Source organism: Brienomyrus brachyistius, chromosome 19, assembly GCF_023856365.1.
Source record: "Brienomyrus brachyistius isolate T26 chromosome 19, BBRACH_0.4, whole genome shotgun sequence".
Taxonomy (NCBI): domain Eukaryota; kingdom Metazoa; phylum Chordata; class Actinopteri; order Osteoglossiformes; family Mormyridae; genus Brienomyrus; species Brienomyrus brachyistius.
The window spans coordinates 343,163-368,901 of record NC_064551.1 but is presented as its reverse complement, the minus strand read 5'-3'; the positions used below and the strand labels follow the sequence as shown (position 1 = coordinate 368,901).

Sequence of the window (25,739 nt, the reverse complement as noted above, 5' to 3'; positions counted from 1 at the left end):
CAGTGGGGATCCATTAAAGCGGGGAGAGCGTGATCAATCTACCCACAGAATTAACGTGAGAATTGACTTGCCTGTATCCTTTACTGGTGACGGGAGCTTGGTGAGGCAACTGGAAGTGACTGTTAAGGCATCGTCAGGTTGTAGCCATGATTATTATGGGGAAATATTGAGGATTCTCCCCACTTGCTTGGGTTGGGCAGCTTTTCTGCTGTGGGACAGTCTGCCCAATATGGTGCGATTATTACGCCATGGTTAAAGAGAAGCTTAAGCAGGCTTTTGGACAAAAACAGTTTATGGACAGTTTATGGACAGTTTATAGACAGTTTATAGAGCGCGTCAAAGGTTCTCTCTGCTCTCTTTTGAAGTAGATCAGTTTGTTTAACAATAGCATGACTCCACGGAAGCAAAAATATCTGATTACATAAAACATTTGGAGTGAGGGATGAGTCAATTACTACCAATTATATAATTGCTATCAGTCAATCACAGTGATTAAAATACCAAATGATAGTAAAGAGAGCACACACACACAATGGCTATTTAAAAAGTAGTGACATTGAGACGTAAGATATCAGACAGCCACAGCCATTTCTCCATTCACAATTGGTGCATGTCCCTAAAACCACGAACGGTCACATCCACAACACTCTCATCTCAATCTTTGTCCGGAACATCATTCACCAAGTCCCACAAATTGTCGTGAATGTCGATCTCCTCCTTCAGCTGATGCCCTCAACAGCTCTTGGACTATTGCCGGCGGTGGTGGTTTAGGGCGAAACGTTACAATCGCTTTCACGATGACATTTTTCAGCCATGGTTTATACACTAATAAAGAATTAATAAGGCAGTGAAAAAGCACTAATAACGCACTATAAGGAAATAACTCGAATTGAACTGGTGAGTCACGATGAGAACATGAGCTGGACCAACTTCTGCATTTTGCACAACAGATGGATTTCGTTTCTTAAACTGGAAGTCATTTCTCAACTTGGGAAAATTGCAGAAAAGCTGCAAACAGTGGGTCAGATTAACACTGAACACATCACCTATTGTTCGAGAAGCACCGGGAACGTCAAGAGGGACACATCTGAAGGGAAAATGTTTCTGGCTGCGTTCATCGTGACGGTGCTCCTCCTCTCAGGTAAGACACAGGCTTTGGTGAAAATGTAAAAAGCTAATAATCCTGCAGCTCTGTATTACAGTATGTTGCTTACTGTTCCCATTCATGGCTGATTCGGTCACTGCAGATTTGTGTGAGGGAGGGTGTTCATGCCCAGGCCTCTGAGGCTGTGAGTGACCTGCTTGCCCTGTTTCTCTCGCAGGTGTCAGTGTAAAATCAGCTGCTGTAAACTCCAGGGAAGGAGATGATGTTACTCTGCTGTGTCACAATGTGGTTTATCCTGACTGCTCCTCCACTACATGGATATATTACCCCATACAAACTAAAACACGCATTATACTGATTAATCGTGGGAAAATCGAAGACTCGCACAGAGATGGGAAAATGAAGCTGCAAGCAGACTGTTCTCTGCACATTCATAATGTCAGTGCTGTAGATGCTGGGCTCTATACATGTCAGCAGTTTATTGACATCTTTAAGCATGGAGATGATGCCAAAGTTTATCTCTCTGTTCTTACCAGTAAGTTTGCTTTTTCCCTGAGAAATTTCATTACTGCTTTTGTTTTACATCTTTATACTTCTTCCACACAAGCAGCTGTATATCCGTTTGGGTATTTAATGAAGCAATGAGGATACATGTCTGCATGTTCTCCTTTGTGTTTTTCTGAATTATGTAATTTCTAGTCCCAAGACCGCACAGAGCAATATTTGCGAAGATCAGTAAGGGAGAGCGGCTGGGTGTGTCATTCATTGGTACAGCAGCGATATAATGCTAGTATCACAATAAGAGGCACCAAATTACAAGTGCAGCTCAACTGAAATATTATTTTCAGTTTAAGACATAGAAACAAAACCAGAGAAATTTGTGAGACAGACATGATGTTGAGATAGCAAAGCAATTCCTCTGTATATGTACCTTTCATGTTCTCTACTCGAGTTTCTCCAGTTGCAGGGCTGGAGGCTAGCAGGGCCCTGCAGTGTCTGCTGTACACCCATGAAGGTCCTGGACGGTGTGATCGTGCCCCGTTTCACACTGTGACTCTGCGGTGGGTTAGTGACACAGACCCCCCGGGGCAGAAAGATCCCAACTCCCAGACACGCACAGACCCCTGTAACTCCACTCTGCCGATTGACCATCGGAGGACAGAGAAGGACCAGAGGAAATGGCGATGTCAGCTGCTGGATGCGGGGAAGGTGACGCTCACATACAGCTACACATCTGGTAGGAAATCATACAAAAAATATTACATATGAAATGTAATATTTAGGCCTGTATTATAACTTTATGCCGTATTTAATTGCACAGTATAAATGTATCCAGTATTTTGGATTGGTTATTTTGCGCAAAATGTACATGTGGCTTTTGGTATTATGATAAACATATTAAATGATGCACAATGAGGTGGTGAGAGGGAAAGTAAACACCTTCTTATTATTCTGTTTATTATAAAGACATCCTTACCCATGCCATCCCAGCCAGCGTGTCTCCCTGCTTGCTGTCCTCGGCAGCCAGGGATAGGCTCCAGGCCCCTCTGCTACCCTACACAGTATGAGAAGATGGATGGAATTATTCAGCTAAACTGCTAACAGTGAATTTTTGTCTTGTATCTGACTGACAGACAGCTCAGGCTACAGCCAGATGGCTGCTACAAGCATAGGTGAGGTACCCATCCGGACATTTCTGTTTATAAACAAATATCTGTACATTACAACTATCCTTCGACTGATACTTTACAGTAAGTTATAGTATAACAGTATCACAGTACCAGCAATTAAAAGGTAATAAGTAACAATTCATAAAAAATACAGAATATATGTATATGCAGGAGGGTGAAAACAAGCCCCTCCTTTTCTCCCAGAGCTTCCAGTGAGATTGACGGTCTTCTTCCTGGCCCTAATCACTCCCCCCATCATTGGTGCCGCCCATTACATGAGGAGGAGGAAGATGCTTCCAAAAGGTGAGGAGTGTCTCCCTCCACAAGCGACACAGCGCGGGATGAAGATTAAATCAGTTTGGTACAATGTGACGTTAAATTGCATTGATGTGTGAAACCTGGTCACAGAACAGTGTTTGATGCAGAATAATCTCGTATTTCAAATTATTACAGTATGTGTTGCCATAGACTTCACTGAACAATTATCTTTTTCTTTTTCTCCACAGGGCAAGAATATGAAAACACCAGGACAAAAACATCTACTTTATAGCAGTGCATCATGTTCACCTACTCTATATGTTCATTATAATTGCTGGCTTTTGCATTAATGTTTATGATTATCCAGCAAATTTTACCGTTCAGGACTTATGCTTGACTACAGTTTGTGGGGCAAATGTAAGCATTTCAGGATGGAAGGGCCTCATGCCATAAGCTCCAGGTTTTCAGAAACTATGTATTAGATCACGTTATGAAATACGGATGTGCAAAGCATGGGATTTAAGTATGAATTTCAGTAGTTTCAGTACAATGGATGGCAGTTCTGTAGTGCGGTCAGGCGTTGGACTGTTTTTTCTTCATGTTTTGTATGTATCAGGCGAGTCCCTGCCGAGTAAGCAGATCTCCACACTTTATATATATATAATATATATAAAATATATAATAAACTAATTATACATAAAACAATAAGACTTATGCTTGACTACAGTTTGTGGGGCAAATGTCAGGCATCTAAGCAAATGTAAGCATTTCAGGATGGAAGGGCCTCATGCCATAAGACATTCACATTTAAAACTGCAAACTGCAAGTGCACCGTGAAGGAAGACAATCTAGTTTTATTACATTAAGAAGCAAAAAAAAAATCCGTATGATAAACATAATTATTTGTGTTTAGTTTCTTGAAATTATTTCTCTCAAATACAAATGTCAACCTTTTTAGGCCATATATATATCTTGCAACAACAACGTTAAGGATTTTTATCACTAAACACATTCTGTCCAAAAAGCAAAGCAATTATAGAACTAACTCGCCTAAAATGAATGTAGCTGCTTCTGCACGATTTACGGACTGCATTAAACCCCTCAGCGTCGCCTAGTATGAAGTTTGTATCAAGCATTGCATATATTACAACGACTCACATTTTACGATTATATATTATAACGATTGAGAACAAGAAATGCCACGCCGTCCTGTTTGCCAGTGTCCAATATCCATGAGTGTCACTGGCTGCTAAAATTCTTCTTGATAAGTCATATGAGCAATGCACAGGGGAAAAAAGGGGAGATGGGGCAGATGCTTGAGCATCTAAAACACCCCTGTGTAGAAGACAATTTGACGTTCATGTAAAAAAACCGGACCGGCATGGACCGGTATACACTATACAAAAATTTTATGCAGGTAAAATCTGCCCACCCAGGGGTGGGATGCTGGTGGTTACATTTCTGGAGCGGCTTGGTTCTAGCACGCGGACTGGAGGTTGGGAACCCAGAGCACTTGCATGTACACTATATGTACTGGCCAGAGATTGTTGTCAATAAAGTTATTCAAATAGACGCATGCGCACTGACAAAATGGTGTGTGCGTGCGCACGTAATCAAGGTGCAGCAGAACCGCGGGTGAGGTAGCTGAAGGAAATGGGTACGATGAAATTCATGATGGTGACGGACTAGGCTTACATGAAAGGCGTGATTAAACAGGTTACTCACTTAATAAGTACTTGCTGTCGGACCGGCTTTATTGTGCCCCCCCGGAAGCCCGAATTTCGACTTCAAGCATGTACCCCTCTTGGGGAAATTATGGCGGTGGTCATCAGCCTCCCCCGGGTCCCCCGCAGCATTTCGGAATGAGACCTCCGCATTTACGGGGACCGCCGCCTGCCGGAGGGGTGTTTGGGGGCTACGGCGCCCCTGCGCCCTCGGCGCCCGCGTCCAACTTCTCCAGCCTCCGAGAGCAGCATCTTCAGCAAATGCAGCAGCTGCAGCAGCTGCATCAGAAACAACTTCAGTCAGTGCTGCACAACAACGGGCCGTACGGCAGCGGCGCCGCTAGCGGCTCTTGGCAGGGTAGTGGCACTGGTTATTCGGTTTCTGGTTCCAGTGCTCCGTCTTCAGCTTATCAAGGCCAGCAGCCCCCCAGAGGACCCACATTCCCCGTGCAGCAAGAAGCACAACCGCCGCCACCTGAGCCGGCGCCGTCGTTAGTGCACCAGAGTGGCTCCAGCACCCCAGGTAGTGTGCATGAAAGCACCACGCAACCGGATCCGGCTGCTTCTGCCCGCTCGGAGAAGGACGAGAAGCCCGATTTCTCCGCTATGACCTTACAGGTGAGAGGCTCTGTTGTCTGACTTTACCTGCGTTCTGTTTGAGAAGGATGTTATGGTTATCTGTATAAGACCTGGACAGACAGTTTTCGATGGACGTACCCTGTCTGAAATCGATCGCCTCTGTTAAGCGTTTATTTTAAAGAACAAAGCATTGCATGTACACTTTTAGAAAGCACACGGAAAACTAATTGGACAGTTCATTATTAAGATAAGTTTATAGCATTGAAATAATGTCCTGTTCGGCTCATCTTGTTTAAGAAGGACCTGTGGTGTGGTCCCTGTCTCCATGAATGGTTTAGCTTCTAGATTTACACTACTAAGTTAGGTTTAGGTTTAAGCTAGGTTTGCTTGTCTTGTGATCATCCATTACTAACAATTTATTTCTGAAACGTTTCACGATAAGGAGCAGCAGCAGTACTGGTACAAGCAGCACCTTCAGAATCTGCAGAGGCTGAAGACTGAAAAGGCCAAACAGAACCAGAACAATGGTGAAAGCCAGCAGACACCCAAAAATCAGGGCTCAGCTGCCCCTCCACCGCCAGTGGAGCCGCCAAAAAGCACACCCCCTCCACCTCCTCCCAAAGAGGAACCACCACCACCTCCTCCACCCGAGGACTCCAAGGCAAGGAAAGATATCTCTGTAATTTGTGTTTATGACTTGCATTGGGTCATGTCTCAGTGCAGACTATTTTAGTTATATGCAGTTATTCTGTTTGTGTGTGTGTTTCCTGTTCTTAAATTTAGTAGAAATCCTCTGGTTGGTTTTATCATGGTAACCTTTTAGTTACCATGTCCCGCGTGGGGTGCGCGTTCAGCCCGTGTCCTGCGTGGGGTGCGCGTTCAGCCCATGTTCACCCCACACGGTACACGTTCAGCTCACAGCCACAACTAGCATACTATTTCTTATTTTAGATTCTGTCCATGTCAAGAATTAAATTCATTCATTTCATTGTACTTACCAGACCGTAAATGTTGAGCATTTACACGATAAATACATATACAGTAGCAGCCCTAGCCTGTTTGCGCAATTTGCAGAAGCACCACCAGCTTATTTGACGCACTAGAGGTAGAAAGATTATATTTGACTATAGCCTAATCACACATCTGTGGGCCCCTGAGCGAGGCCCCTAACCCCCATCTCTGGGGGTGCTGGCTGACCCTGCGCTGTGACCTCCAAGCTGGCTGTCACTTCTCTCTCTGAGAGCAAGATGGGGTGGGAAACAAGAGAATTTTCCCATGGGGATTAATAAAGTATCGCTGTTCAATTCTGTCTGAAATATCACATTGTCTGGGTCCGTGTCTCACACACAAAGATTCCCTGAGTGCAGAAGTGTGATGATGAAGGTTGAGGGAGCTGACAGTGCTTGTGCATCGCAGGATACATGCATGCATGCATGTAGAAATGAATTTGCAATATGCGTTTTTGCAAATGAATTTGCAATGAGTTTGTAATATCTGGTGGTCTTGTATCATATTCGTTTACTGCGTGCAGTATCCTCAAGTCATCTTGCTTGTCGCTTGACATGCTCATTTGCAAATAGCAAAAAGTATATAAAATTTTTATATTGAAAATGCTAAATCCTGGAAATCATAAAGAACTAAATCCTGTGTTCTCTTCTGTCTCACATGGTAGCCTGTCTGTAGCTGAATTTGTTTAAATGCCATGAACAGCTGCACTCATCACTTTGTTTCAGCTGCAAGATTGTAGCCCCGTTTTTATTCATTTATTTTCACTTATTATTATTATTATTTTATTTATTTTTTAAACCGTCCTGTGGCCTCACATGTGCGTGTCCTGTGATCGCCTGCAGGCCCTCGTCACTGCCCCAGGGGACCCCGATGAAGCTGCTCGGCTGCAGCAGCTACAGGCTGCTGCCGCACAGTGGCAGCAGGCCCAGCACCAGAGGGCGGGCTTCCAGTACCAGGCGCTCATGCAGCAGCATGCACAGCTGCAGCAGATCCTGCAGCAGTACCAGCAGTTTGTCCAGCAGCCGACACACTTACAGGTAAGGTCCCCCTGACGCCTTTGCTTGGCGCCTGTCCCCGGCAGCCTTCTGACGGCGCTGCCCTCTCTGCCTTCCAGAACATGCCAGTGGATGTGCAGCTGAGGCACTTCGAGATGCAGCAGCAGCAGTTTGGCCCTGTTTATCAGGAGTGGGACCGCCAGTTCAAGCTGTGGCAGGAGCAGTTCCAGTCGTACCCGCACCGGGACCAGCTGCAAGAGTACGAGGCGCAGTGGAAGCAGTGGCAGGAACAGATGAAGTCCACATCCGTGCACCTGCAGGAAAGGGTCACCACCCTGCGGGCCATGCAGCATCAGTATGGTGGCGCCCCCTTTGGGGGAATGATGGGCATGCCGCCTTTTGGGCAATTCCGGTCCCCTTCCTCGGAGACACGCATGCCCCCGCCCCGCCCAATGAGCACGCCGCCCCCCCCCACCCGTAACCGTTGAGGCAGCCCCACCCCTAAAGTGTCCCCGCCCTCCAGGGCCACCTTCCAGCCAGCCTCCCCCACAGGGTCCCTGCCCACCAGTGCCACCCACCACCCAGCCAGCCCCACCCCCACTGGGCCCCCCGCCCATCGGTGCCGCCCCTTAGCCAGCAGGCCCCACCCCCACAGGGTCCCAGGCAGCAAGTGCCACCCCCTGGCCAGCAACCCCCGCCCCAACAGGGTCTCCACCCACCAGTGCCGCCCCCTAGCCAACAAGCCCTGCCTGCACAAGGTCCCCACCCACAAGTGCCACCCCCTGTCCGGCTGCCCCTGCCCCTACCAGGTTCTCACCCACCTGGGCCGTTCCCCGGTCAGTCGGCCCTACCCGCACAAGGTCCTCACCCGCCCCCCCCGGGACCTCGGCAGCCAGTGCTGCCCCACAGCCAGCCGGCTCCATCCCCATCGGGTCCCCACCCACAAGTGCCCCTCCACCCCACTCAGCTGGCCCCCCAAGGTCTCCCCTCCGGACCCCGTGTGTCTCCTCCTCCTGTTACTCTCGAGCCAGGCCCCCCGGCTCCTACGGCACCCGAGAAGTCAGCCTCTCCGCCATCTGCAGCCGCCTCTGCAATCCCCTCTGCTCCTTCAGAAGCTCGCTCCTCTCCTGGGCCCTCGATGCAGCCACCCCGACCATCGGGCCCCCAGGCTCGGTTTGAAGGCCCCAGGGGCCCCAGGTGGTTTGACACATATAACACATTTTTATTATACATCTGAAATGCCGTTGCTGGGAAGCAGCTGGCACCCACATTAATGGATGATGTTTGCTTGCAGGTTTGAAGGTCCCAGAGGAAATGGCGTCCTCAGGTTTGAGCAGAGATTTGGTCCCTCTCCTCGTTTTGAAGCCCGTCAGAGGTTTGATCCCCCACCAAGGGGACCCCATACAGCTCGTTTTGGTGTCCCGGGGAGGTTTGAACCGCCCGTGAGGCAGAGTCCCCCCATGCGCTTTGAAAGGCCGCCTGGACCCCCCAGACCGCCTGGACCCCAAGTGGTAGAGCCCCTGGTGCCGTCGGGTCCACTATCAGACGCCGCTGCCCAGGCTGGCGAGTCCCAGATAGCCAGAGCGACCCTTTCAGAGGAACCCGAGGCAGCAGCTGAGGCACCCGCAGCTACAGGGAGCTTGGCCTCCCAGGAACTTGTATCGGACGACATCTTGGACTCGTCAGATGGCTTCTTTGTTCAGAGTGACCCGATCCCGCAAACTACCGTCAAGTCAGAGCCTCAGAAGAAACCTGCCCAGCCATGTGAGGACACCGGCAAAAAAGAGAAGCTAACTTTAGATACAGGTAAAGTGTCGGAGTCACCGACGACGTCTCTCACACCAAAAGCGCCTCCTGTAACCACAAACAGTGACTCCTTCAGTCAAGGAGGGGGGTCTGTCAGAGGCTCGGGGCTGCCTCTAAAGCCCAAGGCCCCCGGGCCGGCTCCACCCAAACCTGACGTGGCAAAGCCCCCACCGACGTTCCCCCACCTAGACAGTGAAATGACACCTCCCTCCTTGGGGTGGGGCAGGGGGCGGGGCATGTTGCCCACACCCGGGAGGGGGCGGGGCCGCGGACTTCTGATGGGGCCGCCGCATGGCTTTGGCCCTGGCAGCGGTCAGCGGGGAGAGGATGTGGAAATGATGCATCACAGTTACAGAGCGAAGGAGGAGGCGTCAGACTGGCAGGGCTCGGAGGGTGGTGCAGAGGTGCGTGAGGAGGACATGTGGGGGCATGAAGATGATGGGCATTACCAGGAGGAGTATTATGAAGAGCCTGGCAGGAGAGGAGCACCACCACCTTCCCGGGGCAGGCACTGGGATGAGTCGGGGCCTGACTGCTGGGGGCCCGGTGAGCCTTATTGGGCTGAGAGGAGGCCCCCGTTACGCTACCGACCCCCGTTTCCTCACGAGGAGCCGCGGCGCCCTCCGCCTCCCCCTCACAGTTTTCTCCACCACGGCCCCAGGAGGCCGCCTCCCCCACCTCATGAGATGATGGAGCGGGAAGCACGAGGGCTGCCGCCGCACCGCCCCCCTATGGAGCCCCCGGGGCCCCCCCGTCACCGCGAGCCACCACCTCCCCTACCACCCATGCACCGCGACATGCCGGAGCGTGATCTGAGGCGCCCGCCCCCCCCACAGCGGGAGATGCTGGAAAGGGAGCACAGGGGACCCCCCCTGTTCCATCACGACCCCGGTGAGAGTTTGCCGGGTTGGCCCCCACGGCGCCCCCTACAGCCACATGACGGAATGGAGCGAGAGCAGCGGTGGCACGAGCCCCTGGAGAGGGAAGAATGCCGGCCTGAGCAGGACTACCCTGACGAGTACGGTCCGGAGGGCGAGGAGTACCAGGAGCAGGACTATGAGCCCGAGGAGGGCCGCTATGGCCCCAGGGGCGAGTGGGAGCCGGAATACCACAGCGCCTACCCCCAGTACCCGCAGCGGGGCCCACCGGAGCGCTTCCGCAAGGACCACTGGGGGGGTGAGCGGGAGCGGCCCTACCCCTTCGAGGGAGAGCCTGGAGAACGGGGAGAGCTACGGGTGCGAGAGTACCCTGGGGAGTCTGCGTTCCGGCGAGACGGCCTGCCCCCGCCCTCTTACCCACCGCCTCCTCCCCCCCCACCTTCGATGCAGACACACGGCTGGGAGCCGCCTCTGCAGGACAGGAACTTCCCCCCCGACGTGGAGCAGCGGCCTCAGTTTGATGGCCGTGCGGAGCCCCGCCTTGAGCTGCAGCCCCCCCCTCCAGTACCTGGAGCCCCCGGTGGTCTGTCAGAGGCTTCGGGGGAGCCGACGTCACCTGGAGCCGCAAAGGGCATCCTGGCTCTGTCCCAGAGGCAGCACGAGATCATTCTGAAGGCCGCACAAGAGCTGAAAATGATCAGGTGACACCGGAGCGCGTGCGTGCTGTCCTCGCCTGGACACGGCGTATAGCGAGGCCCATGTTTTATTCGATTATTAATGTGCATTTAACTTCAGAATTATGGTTATAATAAATACAGCAGATCACTGCTTTGGCAGCAACATGCTCACTTTACCTGCAGGAATATAATTACCTTGATCATTTTACATTAGGGATGTTGCTTTACCATTATATGCATTTAATCACAGAGGCCTTATTGTATTACCCATAATCCAAACACACCTTTTTCGTGCTTGTTGTCTTATTGATGTTAACGCTAGCTGCCACAGTCGAGATAAATATAGGCTACGTCAATCTAATGAAAGATGTCAGTTACATTATCACGGTAAATGTAACTGAATTTTTAACATTTAATAAACATGTTTTTTGAAACCATTTGTTGATGTAGGGCTGTTTTAACAACGCTTACTGCCACTGTTGGGCTCAGTACCCATTAATAATTTAATAAAACATGTTAGTTGTACTATCAAACTAAATTTGGGTGCATCTAAATTTTGTGGCAGTGCATCCAAATGAAAAAGTTAGGTGAACCAGTTCAACAACGCAAAACGTTTGTCTGGAGGCCTGCATGCGCATTCAGCCTTTTGTTTGTTGTCTCTGTCTATGTTGTTTTGTTTGCTTTTTGTTTTCAATTTTAACATTTACCTGATGTGTTACAGTTTTGCAAATTCTTTGGATATTGTACATACTGAGAAATGTAGGATCTCGCACATCGTGCTCTTAGCTGCTTGGGCCCCCAGTAACATTAACACTTTGCTTTGCTGGCAGAGAACTCCAGGAGACCAAGAACGCAATGGGTGAATACCCCAAACCGGAGGGGGTCGAGCCAAAACCAGAGATGAACGAGGGCCTCCTGGGTTTGGAAATTTCCCCGGAAGTCAGGAGTGCCCTTCAGGTACCCCCCCCCCCCCCCGCCCCCAATTTCATTTAGCCACCGCTGCCAAAATGGTGAGCGTAGCTTTGTTCGCTGAGTCATTGTCATATGTGACTTGTGACATGTGTTCTTTGGGAGAGTAATTGTAAATGTTACCTGCAATAGAGTGGCTCATATGGATCTGTTTGCCGAAAGCTGTAGTAGTGATGTCTGTTCTGCATTCTCGGTTTATCTAGCTTTTTCTGTATATAAATGCACGTCTGTGAGGTACCGCAGGGTGGGGCCTCCTCTCGTCTGTGGGGTACCGCGGGGTGGGGCCTCCTCTCGTCTGTGGGGTACCGCGGGGTGGGGCCTCCTCTCGTCTGTGGGGTACCGCGGGGTGGGGCCTCCTCTCGTCTGTGGGGTACCGCGGGGTGGGGCCGCCTCTCGTCTGTGGGGTACCGCGGGGTGGGGCCTCCTCTCGTCTGTGGGGTACCGCGGGGTGGGGCCTCCTCTCGTCTGTGGGGTACCGCGGGGTGGGGCCTCCTCTCGTCTGTGGGGTACCGCGGGGTGGGGCCTCCTCTCGTCTGTGGGGCGCCGCGGGGTGGGGCCTCCTCTCGTCTGTGGGGCGCCGCGGGGTGGGGCCTCCTCTCGTCTGTGGGGCGCCGCGGGGTGGGGCCTCCTCTCGTCTGTGGGGCGCCGCGGGGTGGGGCCTCCTCTCGTCTGTGGGGCGCCGCGGGGTGGGGCCTCCTCTCGTCTGTGGCGCGCCGCGGGGTGGGGCCTCCTCTCGTCTGTGGCGCGCCGCGGGGTGGGGCCGCCTCTCGTCTGTGGGGCGCCGCGGGGTGGGGCCTCCTCTCGTCTGTGGGGCGCCGCGGGGTGGGGCCTCCTCTCGTCTGTGGGGCACCGCGGGGTGGGGCCGCCTCTCGTCTGTGGCGTACCGCGGGGTGGGGCCTCCTCTCGTCTGTGGCGTGCCGCGGGGTGGGGCCTCCTCTCGTCTGTGGCGTGCCGCGGGGTGGGGCCTCCTCTCGTCTGTGGCGTGCCGCGGGGTGGGGCCGCCTCTCGTCTGTGGGGTACCGCGGGGTGGGGCCGCGCCTCGTCTGTGGGGTACCGCGGGGTGGGGCCTCCTCTCGTCTGTGGGGCACCGCGGGGTGGGGCCTCCTCTCGTCTTTGGGGTACCGCGGGGTGGGGCCTCCTCTCGTCTGTGGGGTGCCGCGGGGTGGGGCCGCCTCTCGTCTGTGGCGCGCCGCGGGGTGGGGCCGCCTCTCGTCTGTGGCGCGCCGCGGGGTGGGGCCGCCTCTCGTCTGTGGCGCGCCGCGGGGTGGGGCCGCCTCTCGTCTGTGGCGCGCCGCGGGGTGGGGCCGCCTCTCGTCTGTGGCGCGCCGCGGGGTGGGGCCGCCTCTCGTCTGTGGCGCGCCGCGGGGTGGGGCCGCCTCTCGTCTGTGGCGCGCCGCGGGGTGGGGCCGCCTCTCGTCTGTGGCGCGCCGCGGGGTGGGGCCGCCTCTCGTCTGTGGCGCGCCGCGGGGTGGGGCCGCCTCTCGTCTGTGGCGCGCCGCGGGGTGGGGCCGCCTCTCGTCTGTGGCGCGCCGCGGGGTGGGGCCGCCTCTCGTCTGTGGCGTGCCGCGGGGTGGGGCCGCCTCTCGTCTGTGGCGTGCCGCGGGGTGGGGCCGCCTCTCGTCTGTGGGGTGCCGCGGGGTGGGGCCGCCTCTCGTCTGTGGGGTACCGCGGGGTGGGGCCGCCTCTCGTCTGTGGGGTACTACAGGGGGGGCCGCCTCTCGTCTGTGGTGTCAGTCAGCTTAAGGTTGAAAGCAGTCTGTAATATTGACTTCTCTTTAGGCCACCAGCCTGCTTCCCGACTCCAGCCCGGCTCCTGCTGCTCCAGTGGCATCATGGGATACCGGAGGTGCAGCCGCAGCCTCAGAGCCGGGTTTTCTCTTGTCACAAGCACCCCCTCCTGCCCCCCCCAAGCCTCCGGTAATCTCTAGAACAGTGGACTACGGGCATGGACATGGTAGGTGCCCATATCTTATTATTAATCACATGCTTGTTTCAGCCAGTGAGCTTTTTACCTTCTCAATCAAATATATTTGCTTTAATAAAATGGAATCACTGGTTACTGATTTGAATATCCGGGGCTTGACAGCATCCCCCCGGCAAGATCTCGACAGCAGTGTCGGTGTAGTGGCCCTTAAAGTGAGGTAGGGTTGTGGCACATGCACAGATAATGCTCGTGATCAGGAGTCGCTTAAACTGCAGTGTCATGTTATTAGTTAGTTCATTACTGGAGCTTATATTTTAAACAGCTAAATCTTAAATGTTCACAAACCTTTCAAAACGCTTGGGGGGGAATAGTCACCTGTATCTCATCCTTTGTGCTAGTAAGGATTTTCATTGTACGATTCAAGATTCTTTGTCATAAGTACACGTACATGTACCCTGATTTGGTCCTGAGACTGTGAAATAAAGTTATATAAGTTAAGTTAAATATGAAATGGCAATGAAAATATATAGAAAAAAATATGCCCCAAATAAACATTAGTTAGTATCTGTATAGTGTACAAAATAATAGAATAGAATATATATACATATCTATTTGTATTGTGAAGTGCAGTGCGTTAGCTTGTTGGTGAGGGACACAGACATAAGACATAAATGTCATGACAGTGAGGTCGAGTTCCCTGAGTTCAGAGTGATATTGTGAACGCTAAAGCTGTGGTGGCATCTTCTGGTCTAGCAGTCGTATGACCAGAGGATAGAAGCTCTTCCCAACCCCCTCTGTTTTTGCCATAATACTTCTGAAGCATTTGCCTGATTGCAGCAGATCAAACAGGCAGTTAGTGGGGAGAGATGGGCTGACGATCCTGGTTGGTCTGGACCTGCTTCTCCAGGTGTAAATGTCCTGCCGAGACTGTAGATCCGATCTGGGGCACCACTCTGCTGCCTGGGTCACACTCTGTAGACCTTTAATGTCCTGGACACAGCTGTCGCCAAACCAGGAGGTGATGTTCTGGGTCAAGATGCTTCCCACAGCACCAGAGTAAATCTCATTGCCGCCACTGTCTGCTGAACTTTCACAGAGCTGTTGAAGTATTAATGTTTGTCTGCAGTTGGTTGCATTTTGACAAAATAAATGCAGTGTTGTTTCACTGCACAAGAAGCCTTTACATTTGCTGTGTGCAGTGCTTATTTTGAGGGGAAATAGATCTGGAGATGTTGGCTGTTGGTCCCATTGTTAGACTCAGGTTTTATATTTTCAGTTTCTTGTTTCATTTTCGTCCCAAAAGCAGTATATAAATGTCATTGCATGTTGAATGTAAAATGTTATTACATGTTAAAAATGAAATGCAATGCTTCATAATAATGAACGCGCACACTTTGACATACGGTGTAGCCCTTCGTACAATGCTGTATGTAGTTATGTCCTCTCCATTGAATCTGTAGGCAAGTCGGAAACATAAAGGTCCCATTGATATCCTGGGGACTGCCTGTCTTCCCGAATGATGTTAATCGTGTCTTGCTAACACTCACGCTGTAGCCAATGACCCGCATTTGAAGGTGGCTCAAGTGCTTTTTTGTCAAACCTCTTTCAGATGCTGGAGCTACAGTGGAGCGAATATCCTATGGAGAGAGAATCGTCCTGAGGCCGGACCCTCCGCCTCTGGAGAGACCTTACGAGAAAGGTCAGCCCTAACGTCGCTCTGTCAGTGCGTCTGCGTTGCTGCATATTCTTCTAATTCTTACATTGTGGGGACCAGACTTTCCTTGTAATATGATTAAAAAAAATTACCTTGTGGGGCCATTTTTCTCAGTCCCCTAAAGGATAACCTCAATTTCATAAAAAATCTGAGAATACAATCATAAAGTTAAATATGTAAAAAGTCTACTTATGGTTAAGGTTAGGGCTGGGTTAGGGGTTTAAGGTTTTCCACATACTTAATGGAAAGTCTCCATAAAGACCTGTTTGCTGGTCGGTGTGTTTCATACCCCTTCGCTGCCACCTTTCAGGAATAGTTGTAAAATGGAAGCTGGTTTTTATCAAGTTAGCTTTGCTTTCCCCATCAGGGGAAACGCCAAGGTGACACTAGGGTCATACAGAGTAATCAAACACTTTTATGCTTTTAAAGGTTTCTCGCAGAATAACACTCAGATGCGATGTTAATGCAGAGTGTAGAGTAAGTTTTGCTTATTCCAAACAGAAAATGTTACTGCTGTATTTTATATTTGCCTGTTAAATTTGAGGCCATTTTTGCAGGATTTTCTGTCTGTTTGCAGAATGAAAGAGGGCAAAATCATGAAGAGAAATCCGGCCCAATATGCATTGATGATTTATTTTTTTTTACTATAATTGTCTTGAAGAGCCTCTGGGCCACAGGGACCCATTTGAGCGAGACCCCTACTATGACCGGCGGGCTGATCCGTACCTGGAGCGACGGGATTATGGCCGTGAGCGGGATCCGTATCGAGACAAGCACCCCGGGGACTATGAGCGAGAGCGTTACGAGAGGGACCGATACGCCCGAGATGACAGGTGCCAACCGACTTCAGTTTGGCTCGCGTGAGCATTTCTGCAGTGTGCAGCCAGGAGGCGCCGTCTCCCTTAATCACTGCCTGCTCTCTGCTTCTTTCCTTTTAATTGCAAGCCAACATTCGGTGGCGCTTGAAGGAAGGTAGGACTCACTGTGTCGCGCGGATCCCTGACAGTCGGTATCGGCTGAGGGGTGTCTGCTCAGTGTCTCTCTGAGGCTCCCTGCGTCGGCTCACCTTTCCTGCTCTTGCCTGTTGGCTGCAGGCTGCCACCGGGACCCCCGCCCCGCCCAGGGCCTTTCAGGGAGCGAGAGCTACGGGACGGCCGTGAAGGCCGCGGCAGCCGGGACCGGGAAGAGCATTACGGGAGGCCTCTCTACGATCGGCCGCCGCCATATGAACGGCTAGCAGAGCACGCACCTCTGGGATACGGAGGTACCGGGCTGGGCTTTACACGACGCTGTCGTCAGTGTGTGCATGGCACATTTACAGAGGTGGGCCAAAACCTCACGACCACCCCCACGTGGAGCAAATAATACCATCTTTCTCTTTGAAACGGTGTGTGTCGCGGTCTGGGACATATCAGACCTTTGGCTGTTTGGTATTCGTAGTCGACATGTTGAATGCAGAAGACATTGGCCAGGGGTAAAAATCTGAGTTGGTCCTTCTCAGTCAGTCATTATGGCCGGACCACTGGGTCAGAGCATCTCTGAAACGGCAGGGTTTGTGGGAAGCTCGCGGTCAGCCATGGTGAGCATCTACTGGGAGTGATGGACAGTCAGCGTGGGCATCCTGACCGGCCTGCGTTCATAATGGGCACAAGTATGTACAGGGCAATGTAAACGCTGTCAGTGGTGGACAGGGGTCAGCTTGGGCACTCTGACCGGCCTGCATTTACATTGCCCTGTACGTACTCGCGCCCATTGTAAACGCTGTCAGTGGTGGACAGGGGTCAGCTTGGGCACTCTGACTGGCCTGCATTTACATTGCCCTGTACGTACTCGCGCCCATTATAAACGCTGTCAGTGGTGGACAGAGGTCAGCTTGGGCACTCTGACCGGCCTGCATTTACATTGCCCTGTACGTACTCGCGCCCATTGTAAACGCTGTCAGTGGTGAACAGGGGTCAGCTTCGGCACTCTGACCGGCCTGCATTTACATTGCCCTGTACGTACTCACGCCCATTATAAACGCTGTCAGTGGTGGACAGAGGTCAGCTTGGGCACTCTGACTGGCCTGCATTTACATTGCCCTGTACGTACTCACGCCCATTATAAACGCTGTCAGTGGTGGACAGAGGTCAGCTTGGGCACTCTGACTGGCCTGCATTTACATTGCCCTGTACGTACTCGCGCCCATTGTAAACGCTGTCAGTGGTGGACAGGAGTCGGCTTGGGCACTCTGACCGGCCTGCATTTACATTGCCCTGTATGCAGCAGGCCTCTGTTTTGTGTGTCGTGACACGACTCTCGTAATCATCACCAAATTATCTGCCATTTGGCCTTCGGTCACATCCCACATTGACGAGTCCTGGCTGCCCAACACTGTGGTGGCAGTTCATGGTTTTATCCCTCCTTGTATCACTCCCAGTAGGTACTCACCATGGCTCACTGTGAGCTCCCTACAAACCTTTCTGACATACTCTGGCCATAATGTTTTGGCACTTTTCAGAGGCACTAAGATCTTTACCCCTTCCCAATTTCTTCTGCATTCACCATGTGCTTGACATGTGCTGTTTTCAAAAGATAGTCACGTTGTTGTTGTCACATGGGTGTGGTCATAGTGTTTTCGGTCATTGTCTTACCATCGGTCATATACCAGTCATTTAAAATTTACTATGATGTGCCAGCTTTGCTACACATGTCCCCTAAAGTCATCCCAGGATTTGCCGTGAACATGCCGTATATTTAATTTGCCAAACTTTCTACTAGTGGTTGAGTCAACAGTTTGTTAAAAATCGTTTGAGGAGACATTCAGCTAAGTGAGTTGGTGGTGAAATTTTCTGAAGTACGTGGAGTGGTTGGGGTTGCACTGCAGAAAGGCTTGAGGGCCAAAACAGTGGTATTCTAGCCATCCAAGAACACATCAGAAATATGTAAACCATCGGAAGGGGATCTTGGTTTGCTTTTTTTTATTAGTGAAACGTGCGGGCAGATATACCGCTGTGCACTGAGCGGCTTGGCTTTGTCACTCTTATCTTGGCATCGGCTTGGCAGCATTAGATTGTCTTTTTGAGGGTAAGCAGAGTAGCCCATGCAGATGTGCATTTTGATGCATGCCTGAGCGACAGCCGTACGTATGACGCCATCTGGTGGCTCCTCTTGCAGCGGACAGGAGGAGCTACCCGGAGGAGCGAGTTCCGGTCCCTCCACCGCCATTAGCACCACCGCCCCCCGCTCCGCCACGCGTCGAGAAGAAGCCTGAAACAAAGAATGTGGAGGACATTCTGAAACCCCCCGGGAGAGAGAACCGCCCAGAAAGGGTGGGGTGTACCTCTGCGCCATGCTGCCCGCCTTTACGGGGTATTTGCTGTTCTTAAAGTGTGCAAAACCTGAGATTTGCGTTTCCTCATTCTTTACTCCTCAATTCCCTTTTAGATTGTAATTATAATGCGAGGCCTCCCAGGCAGTGGGAAAACCCACGTAGCAAAGCTGATTAGGGTGAGTCTTTTCTTCTTGTCCTGGAGATGTAGTAGCTCTGAGTGTGTGAGTGTGAAGATGACTCTCCTCCTTTCTAAGGATAAGGAGGTGGAGTTTGGCGGTGCCCCACCTCGCGTCCTGGGGCTGGACGACTATTTCATGACAGAAGTAGAAAAAACTGAGAAGGACCCAGACACGGGAAAACGCATGAAAAAGAAGGTGGGTATCTCTGCGTAGCTGGAGCGGGAAGGGTGTGGGGTGTGGACTGCAGCGTTACTGTGCGGATGATGCAAGGTGCCGACGTCTTCTGCACTGTAGGTCCTGGAGTACGAGTATGAGCCCGAGATGGAAGACGCCTATCGTAGCAGCATGCTGAAGACATTTCGCAAGACGCTGGACGATGGCTTCTTCCCTTTCATCATCATCGATGCAATAAACGACAGAGTGAAATACTTCGATCAATTCTGGAGTGCAGCCAAGACGAAAGGCTTTGAGGCAGGTCATGTCTAGCAGGCATATTCGTCGAAATGGCTTCAGGTCAAGGCTTTCACAGCCTCATTTCTATGGCTTAGTTTGGTACCTAAAAGCAACAGAACATGGGGGTAAAAGCCATTCTTCATATGGGAAAATTAAGTTTCTAGCATTCATTTGTCGTTCTCAGGTGTATCTGGCTGAAATCACTGCAGACAACCAGATGTGTGCGAAGAGAAACGTGCATGGGCGCAAGCTGAAGGACATCGCGAAGGTCTGCACACATCCGCAGCAAAAACGCTCAGTCTAATTCAATGTTCGTTTGTCTAACATCTGAAATGGCCTCTTCAGCTCCCTGTAGAGCGTGAGATTCTCATTCTGGGTTTAGCTTTGGCATGTAATTGCTGGTGCTCATCGGAATGTTCGTTTTGAAAAGGTTTGAGTGCTAATATGCTGGTTTGCTGTCTTGCAGATGGCCAGTAACTGGGAACCTTCGCCTCGTCACATGGTGCGTCTGGATATAAGATCCCTGTTACAGGATGCGGCCATAGAGGAGGTACTGCCGGTCTGCAATAAGATGTATAGTGTAGCGTCTAGGGGGTGGAGGAGCTGCAGTCTGCCGTAAGCTGTATAGTGTAGCGTCTAGGGGGTGGAGGAGCTGCAGTCTGCCGTAAGCTGTATAGTGTAGCGTCTAGGGGGTGGAGGAGCTGCGGTCTGCCGTAAGCTGTATAGTGTAGCGTCTAGGGGGTGGAGGAGCTGCGGTCTGCCGTAAGCTGTATAGTGTAGCGTCTAGGGGGTGGAGGAGCTGCGGTCTGCCGTAAGCTGTATAGTGTAGCGTCTAGGGGGTGGAGGAGCTGCGGTCTGCCGTAAACTGTATAGTGTAGCGTCTAGGGGGTGGAGGAGCTGCGGTCTGCCTTAAGCTGTATAGTGTAGCGTCTAGGGGGTGGAGGAGCTGCGGCCTGCCGTGAAGTTTCCCTAAACGCAGTTTTCTTAATTGTGTGCACGTATCAAACTATTAACTGATTTTGCAAATGAAATTAACTTGATTGAACTCCTGGCCTACAGGTGGAGATGGAAGATTTCAACCCCTTGGAGGAAGAGCAGAAGGCAGAGCCCGCAGCGGCAGCCCCGGAGGAGGAAGATGGGGATTTGGTAGGATTCAGACTAGCTCTGCATGTCCCCCAGCATCACACGCTTCCCTAGTATCTCCATGTGTTTGTTTCAGCTGCATTGGTCATAGATTTAGTTACAGATCGAGTAAATTAGAAATACATCTTGGTGCATTGCCATTGCAGTACGTCTTTTCCCTCTTTTTAACCTTGATTTCATTCTGCTGTGTTTTACCTTTATCGCTCATTAGTTGTTTATTACTGAGCTTTTAAAACAAAAAACAACTTGTGACTAATTACAAGGTATTGAATCGGGAGTGATCCAAGTGAACCGGAAGTGTTGCATGTAAGATCTTAAAATGTACATTTGCTGATTATGCCAAATATTCTACACTTAACATGTTTGAACTTTTTAAAGGTCAGTGAAACATCAGGTTGAAATAGTCTCTCATGTCCTTTAAATAGTTTATATAATGAACATTATTTCCCCCCCTCATGAAATCATTACTCAATGAAGTAATTGTTTTCATTGGAGGGGAAAAATGTCCTCAAGTTGATTGATCTTGTAGCATATTTCAGTCCAGAGACACTTGTCGCATTTGGGTTCATATTATTCATATTTATTTACATTCTGGTGAGTTTCTCATTATATCCCTGTGCATACAGGAGATGCTTCACAGTGGTGATTGTTTTTGTGGTTTTGTAGCACAGTGCTGTAGTGATTGAAATCCCCTATATAAGTGGATGCATAACGAAGCAAACACCGGGTTTCTGAAGAGCCGTTTTGTAAAGTAGCATTAATTTCCACCTTATGCTGAACAGTGACCACAGGTTACACAGAAATACTGATTTATTCCCTCTTCCCTAATTCTAAATTTTGATTCATTTAATATTTATTTTGTTCCTTTTTTTTTTTAAAGAGTGCAGCTGAGCAGACTTAACAGCATATAACCGCTTGCTAACGATGGGCTTTTTAAAGAGAGGCTGTGCTTTGAAAGTGAATATGATTCATTGATCAAAGTCGTATGAATGGACCTCGCGTTACATGCCTGAATCCTCGTCTCTGAAGCCTCGGTGGTGCAGGTCCAACCGTCTGGGTTATATCGTCATCTATAATCCCAGGCTTTTCCTGTTACAGGACACGGGATCACCTTTGTAAGCGAAGTGGTCTTTGTTATTTTGCTAAATGTAACACTGACTCGTGTATGCGTGCCATTTGGACGAACCCAGGTGAGCTAAAGAGGTGCTCTGGACAGACCGTAGCATCCTCTGGATTAAAGTGATTTATTAGTATATAATATGTGCTGGAATACATGATTTTGCAAATGGTTCCTATTGTAACCAGTTATCAGTGAAAGATTTTCGTTTTTGTATAGAAATGTACTTATCTAAAAAAATTCACATTCCAACTGTGATCTAGCAATCTACATTTACATGCATTTATTTCAGCAGATATTTTTGTCCAAAGTAACGTACATGTGAGGCAAAGAGCACATCACAAACAAAAATTACACACCTACATGTTTGTGTTATATTAACGAAACTGAAAACCTGTAACATACACGACTGCCCCGAGGAGCCCCTGGCCTTAGTTCATGGTGCACTGCCTGTACTTGGGCCGCTCTGTGTTGCTCGTAAGAAGCGTGTGTTTGTATCTTGCAGTGGTGACTGGATCTCACAGCTCGTGTACAGCATAAAATATAAATGTGGTATTTAGTTGTAGTCTGTTTTCATGGTTATTTATTTCACCCGTAACAGGATGTGAATAATTCTTGGGTTTTGTCTGAGGTGGAATGTCTCAGGTATGCCAGCTGGAGTAGTGAACATGACCTCAAATTAACTGGAAAAATTAACAAATGTGCGTCACATGTAGCTGATAGCTACTGTTAGAGGTGCATGCGGTTTGCATGGAAGCGCAAGTGAAAAGAATCACATGGTTCTTTTAGCACGTTTGGCAGGTCTCAGCCTAAAAATGTCGTGAGGCGCCTTCAGCGACATGTTAGCATGTGCATATACATGCATACATACATACATACATGCATACATACATACATACATACATACACACACACACACAGGCCCGCAGACATGAGAAATTATACATGATGTACATTTTGATTCCAAGTGCTTTTCGGCTCTTATTTGGCAGAACATCAGCCACTTACAACTAAAACTGTATTGTGTGCAGCTTAGTATTCGGCTGCATTAAATCACTGATTTCATTCAAAACCAGTATTGATATGCACTAATTTTGAAAATGCAGTAGAAAATATTAGCTTGTGTCCATTCAAAGGATTATGGGCAAGTGCCTTTTATTGCTTAACTGCTCGTTGTTGTAGAAATATAACTACCTGCCTATATATCTATGTGAAATAAGGGGAAAAGGAACGAACACAAATGTAGCCCAAGCATGGAGTACCTGGACGTGTTTCACTTTGGTGTGAATGTGACTTACCGGGTCTCTCTGACGTTGCCTGGCCTGTGTTTATAAGTGACTGGTCTTTCATAGTGTGCACGTGCTGGACCGCCGTGCCGTTAGATGTCAGGCGCACATGTGTACAGGGGGGCTGACGAGGCGTCTTCTGTTATCATTTCACCGTTGAGCTGAACTCCTCCCTTTTCCGACACCATGACCTGTTTGCATGCTGGTGTTTTTTCTTTTTTTTGGCACATGCAGTGAAATGATTTTCCTGTTGCTGCTGTCTTACTAACTGCCATCTCCCTCCCAAATCCCGCTGCCCCCCTTCCCTCCCGAAATGTTCCAAGATCTAACTGTTGGAGTCTCTTTCTATGTATAATATAGGGTTACATTCCAAAAAGCAAATGGGAGATGGACACTTCTGAGGCCAAGCTCGGTAGGTATCGCTTGTTTTCTGATTTTTGCCTTTTGTTTTCTTAGTGTTGAGCACCACTCTTCTGTGCATCGCAGTTTATGACCTTCATGACTCTTTGCACAGAGTGATGTGCAGGTTTCCCAGATTTCCAATACGCTGGTGTGCAGTTTTGCATTGTGCATAAATAAATGCTGTGTTTAAATGATCACTGTGCTTAAATAAATAACTTTTAAAAACTTCACAGAAGTGCTGCTCTTTGTTCCGTGCAGACTTCGCGATCGCTTTCCAAGGGTGGCTCGGTTGCTTTCGGCAAATGTTTTTGCTCTCAGAGCACGGAAAGCGACTTGGATTACACTTGGTAATTGAGGAGCAGGAACCTGTGTAACCAGGTCCTCAGCAGCTGTGGTATTTGTGGAAAGGTGCATCTGTCTAGCCCCTTTCCGCAAATACACAATGCAGCTGGCCAGAATACAGAGCACGATGTACCACCAGCCGGTCATCACAATGCATCTGTAAAACATCAGATAGGTTCCTTGTGTCACCAAACGGGAAAAATGACAAACTGTTTGCCCAGGAGTTAATGAAAGAGAGTGTGGATCTCACACACCAGGTATCTCCAGCCAAATCGAGGCGCCCCCATAAACCCTAAAAAACAGATCATTGAGGTTTTGAAGTTGGACGTCTGCCATATACTCGCTTGATCATGCGTGTGAAGCAGTCTTCAGTTTCAAAACCAGGAACTCTGTTGTGCTGTAGTATCCTAAGGATCGTGGGTTTATTATTTTTATGTTTGTTTGTACATTTGGTTGGGCTTTTAATTGGGATTTTATGAGGGGTAGGTAACAATCATGAAGCATTCTGGGAATTTTGGCTCTACTTGGCTCATCACCAAGCTATTACCAAACGATACCAGAAATCAAGGTTTGGTCGGGTATTTCTGCACTTGCGACTCGTATGAGACTGAAACATTGGCAGACCGAGTGCTGAAGTATCACTATCAGGGAATAATGGATTCTCATGGAGTGTAAGTAGAGTTTCGTTCTTTCTGTTGCTGAGGCCAGGGCTGCAGACTGCTTTTGTCATGAGTTCTGGATGCAGGGGTCTCTCCTTTCGGGTCGGCACTCACCAGGCCAGCGGTGTTTCTTTGCAGACAAGCTCGATGGACTGGTGAGCGGTGGCAAGCGGAAGCGTGGCTATGATGGCGTGTCCGGCATGGAGGACTTCCTGCAGCTCCCGGACGACTACGCCACACGCCTGTCCGAGCCAGGCAAGAAGAGGGTAATGGCCTGCTCCTTCCCTTGCGGGAGCGCTCCTCCTGCGTAACAGAAAGGCAGCCCGACCATTCGGCGGCGCCCCTGGGAATCGGTGGTAGTGGTCTGCTGGTGACATGGCCCGCCTGGGCCTCTTCCCCGTCTGCCATAGGTGCGGTGGGCCGATCTGGAGGAGAAAAAGGATGCAGATAGGAAACGCGCTATCGGCTTTGTAGTGGGCCAGACGGACTGGGAGAAAATCACCGACGAGAGCGGGCAGCTCGCTCAGAGAGCTCTTAACCGCACAAAGTATTTCTAAGAAGAGGATTTTACAGCCAAATCAGTCGGGAGCTGCAGGCAAGTTTTCATACTCTGAGCTTAAGCTGATTCTGTGTTGGACAGTCATTCTGGACAGTTTAGCACAAAGCACAGAGCTGGCAGAGGATCAGTGTATTTTTAGTTACTAATTGATATGAGCTTCCAGCATTTATTCAGACATGTTTCTTTGTACAAATTAGTAAAATCTTGGTTATTCCGCATAAGGAATGCACATGCATTTCTATTTTGCTTTTAAGTGTATTTTACACACTATACTGTCCTACATTCCTCCAGATATATTTCTGTATATGTTTTATTTACTTTATTTCAGCTGGTGTTCGTCTTTCTTACAGGTTGCTGCCTGAAAATGAGCCCCACCGCAAACACTGAAAATGACCATTTACTGCAGTACCCTTGTAAATTTTGTCCCCAGATATCCCAAGTAGATATTCTTCAGTCTGCTTTCCCTGACACACCCAATTTCACAATTTATAAACTTACAGTAATGGCAGTGGTCTCATTAGGCAGTGAATTAGTGCTTTTCATTTTGTACTTGATGTACTGTATGTACACCAGTGAGTACTGTTGCCTGTTTTAACAAAACAATAAATGTCTGAAACCCCCTTCAGGAGCAGCTTGTGGGCGATCGTGTGGCTTCATATCTTTTCTTACTGCGAACTTCTGGTTTCTCTCCATGTGAAACTTCTAAAAACACAAGGTCTTTGTGTGGTGCAACATCACCATATGCACAGGAAATACTGAAATTGTGAAGAATAATCTCGGTTTTACTTGCCATTTCTAAGAAATATAAAACAATAACGGTAGAAATTAAATTTCTTAAATTCGCTTATTCTTAATGCAAATAGATGACATTTAATAGAAATCTAACAGTTTGGTTTTATTTTGTCAGAACTTATTAGCATCCAGGAAAACTTCACAAAACGAACACTTTGTACTGTGAAAGGCAGCTTGTGGTGCTGAT

The 25,739-nt window shown here is 49.6% G+C and overlaps 2 protein-coding genes and 1 long non-coding RNA gene across 5 annotated transcripts; 2 read left to right on the top strand and 1 right to left on the bottom strand.

Annotated features, from left to right (window-relative positions):
• The first annotated feature begins 915 nt into the window (after positions 1 to 915).
• LOC125714829 (uncharacterized) lies at positions 916 to 3,710 on the top strand. Of its 3 annotated transcripts, none has more exons than XM_048985828.1 (6): positions 916 to 1,141; positions 1,323 to 1,640; positions 2,067 to 2,342; positions 2,740 to 2,778; positions 2,980 to 3,078; positions 3,282 to 3,710. In XM_048985828.1, the coding sequence occupies exons 1-6, from the start codon at positions 916 to 918 to the stop codon at positions 3,323 to 3,325; spliced, it is 1,002 nt and encodes a 333-aa protein (XP_048841785.1). In that variant the 3' UTR covers positions 3,326 to 3,710. The 3 variants fall into 3 exon arrangements, with proteins under 3 accessions (XP_048841785.1, XP_048841784.1, XP_048841786.1); XM_048985827.1 differs by having other exon boundaries at positions 2,058 to 2,342; XM_048985829.1 differs by lacking the exons at positions 2,740 to 2,778; positions 2,980 to 3,078; positions 3,282 to 3,710 and adding an exon at positions 2,573 to 2,729 and having other exon boundaries at positions 2,058 to 2,342.
• LOC125714830 (uncharacterized) lies at positions 2,229 to 4,527 on the bottom strand. Its single transcript, XR_007383864.1, has 3 exons — positions 4,192 to 4,527; positions 2,583 to 2,660; positions 2,229 to 2,339 (listed from the first exon to the last, which is right to left on the bottom strand). It is a non-coding gene; the product is annotated as an uncharacterized LOC125714830 (long non-coding RNA).
• Positions 4,528 to 4,606: 79 nt separating this feature from the next.
• ylpm1 (YLP motif containing 1) lies at positions 4,607 to 25,380 on the top strand. Its single transcript, XM_048986286.1, has 23 exons — positions 4,607 to 5,375; positions 5,779 to 5,997; positions 7,187 to 7,381; positions 7,459 to 7,822; positions 7,876 to 8,536; positions 8,634 to 10,724; positions 11,531 to 11,657; positions 13,449 to 13,623; positions 15,203 to 15,292; positions 15,969 to 16,140; positions 16,253 to 16,279; positions 16,402 to 16,571; positions 18,464 to 18,618; positions 18,734 to 18,796; positions 18,875 to 18,994; positions 19,094 to 19,270; positions 19,437 to 19,520; positions 19,719 to 19,802; positions 20,312 to 20,398; positions 23,159 to 23,210; positions 24,340 to 24,467; positions 24,612 to 24,796; positions 25,111 to 25,380. Exons 1-22 carry the CDS (start codon positions 4,827 to 4,829, stop codon positions 24,756 to 24,758), a joined length of 5,937 nt encoding a protein of 1,978 aa, XP_048842243.1. The 5' UTR covers positions 4,607 to 4,826; the 3' UTR covers positions 24,759 to 24,796; positions 25,111 to 25,380.
• Positions 25,381 to 25,739: the final 359 nt, after the last annotated feature.

What these genes read in the sequence shown, in the direction of transcription:
- LOC125714829 (XM_048985827.1), top strand. Translation starts at nt 916, where the DNA reads ATGAGCTGGACCAACTTCTGCATTTTGCACAACAGATGGATTTCGTTT. An exon ending in CACATACAGCTACACATCTG is followed by an intron (nt 2,343 to 2,739) that starts GTAGGAAATCAT and finishes TCTGACTGACAG; the next exon opens with ACAGCTCAGGCTACAGCCAG. An exon ending in GAGGAAGATGCTTCCAAAAG is followed by an intron (nt 3,079 to 3,281) that starts GTGAGGAGTGTC and finishes TTTTCTCCACAG; the next exon opens with GGCAAGAATATGAAAACACC.
- ylpm1 (XM_048986286.1), top strand. Translation starts at nt 4,827, where the DNA reads ATGTACCCCTCTTGGGGAAATTATGGCGGTGGTCATCAGCCTCCCCCG. An exon ending in AAGTCAGGAGTGCCCTTCAG is followed by an intron (nt 11,658 to 13,448) that starts GTACCCCCCCCC and finishes ACTTCTCTTTAG; the next exon opens with GCCACCAGCCTGCTTCCCGA. An exon ending in GGACTACGGGCATGGACATG is followed by an intron (nt 13,624 to 15,202) that starts GTAGGTGCCCAT and finishes AACCTCTTTCAG; the next exon opens with ATGCTGGAGCTACAGTGGAG.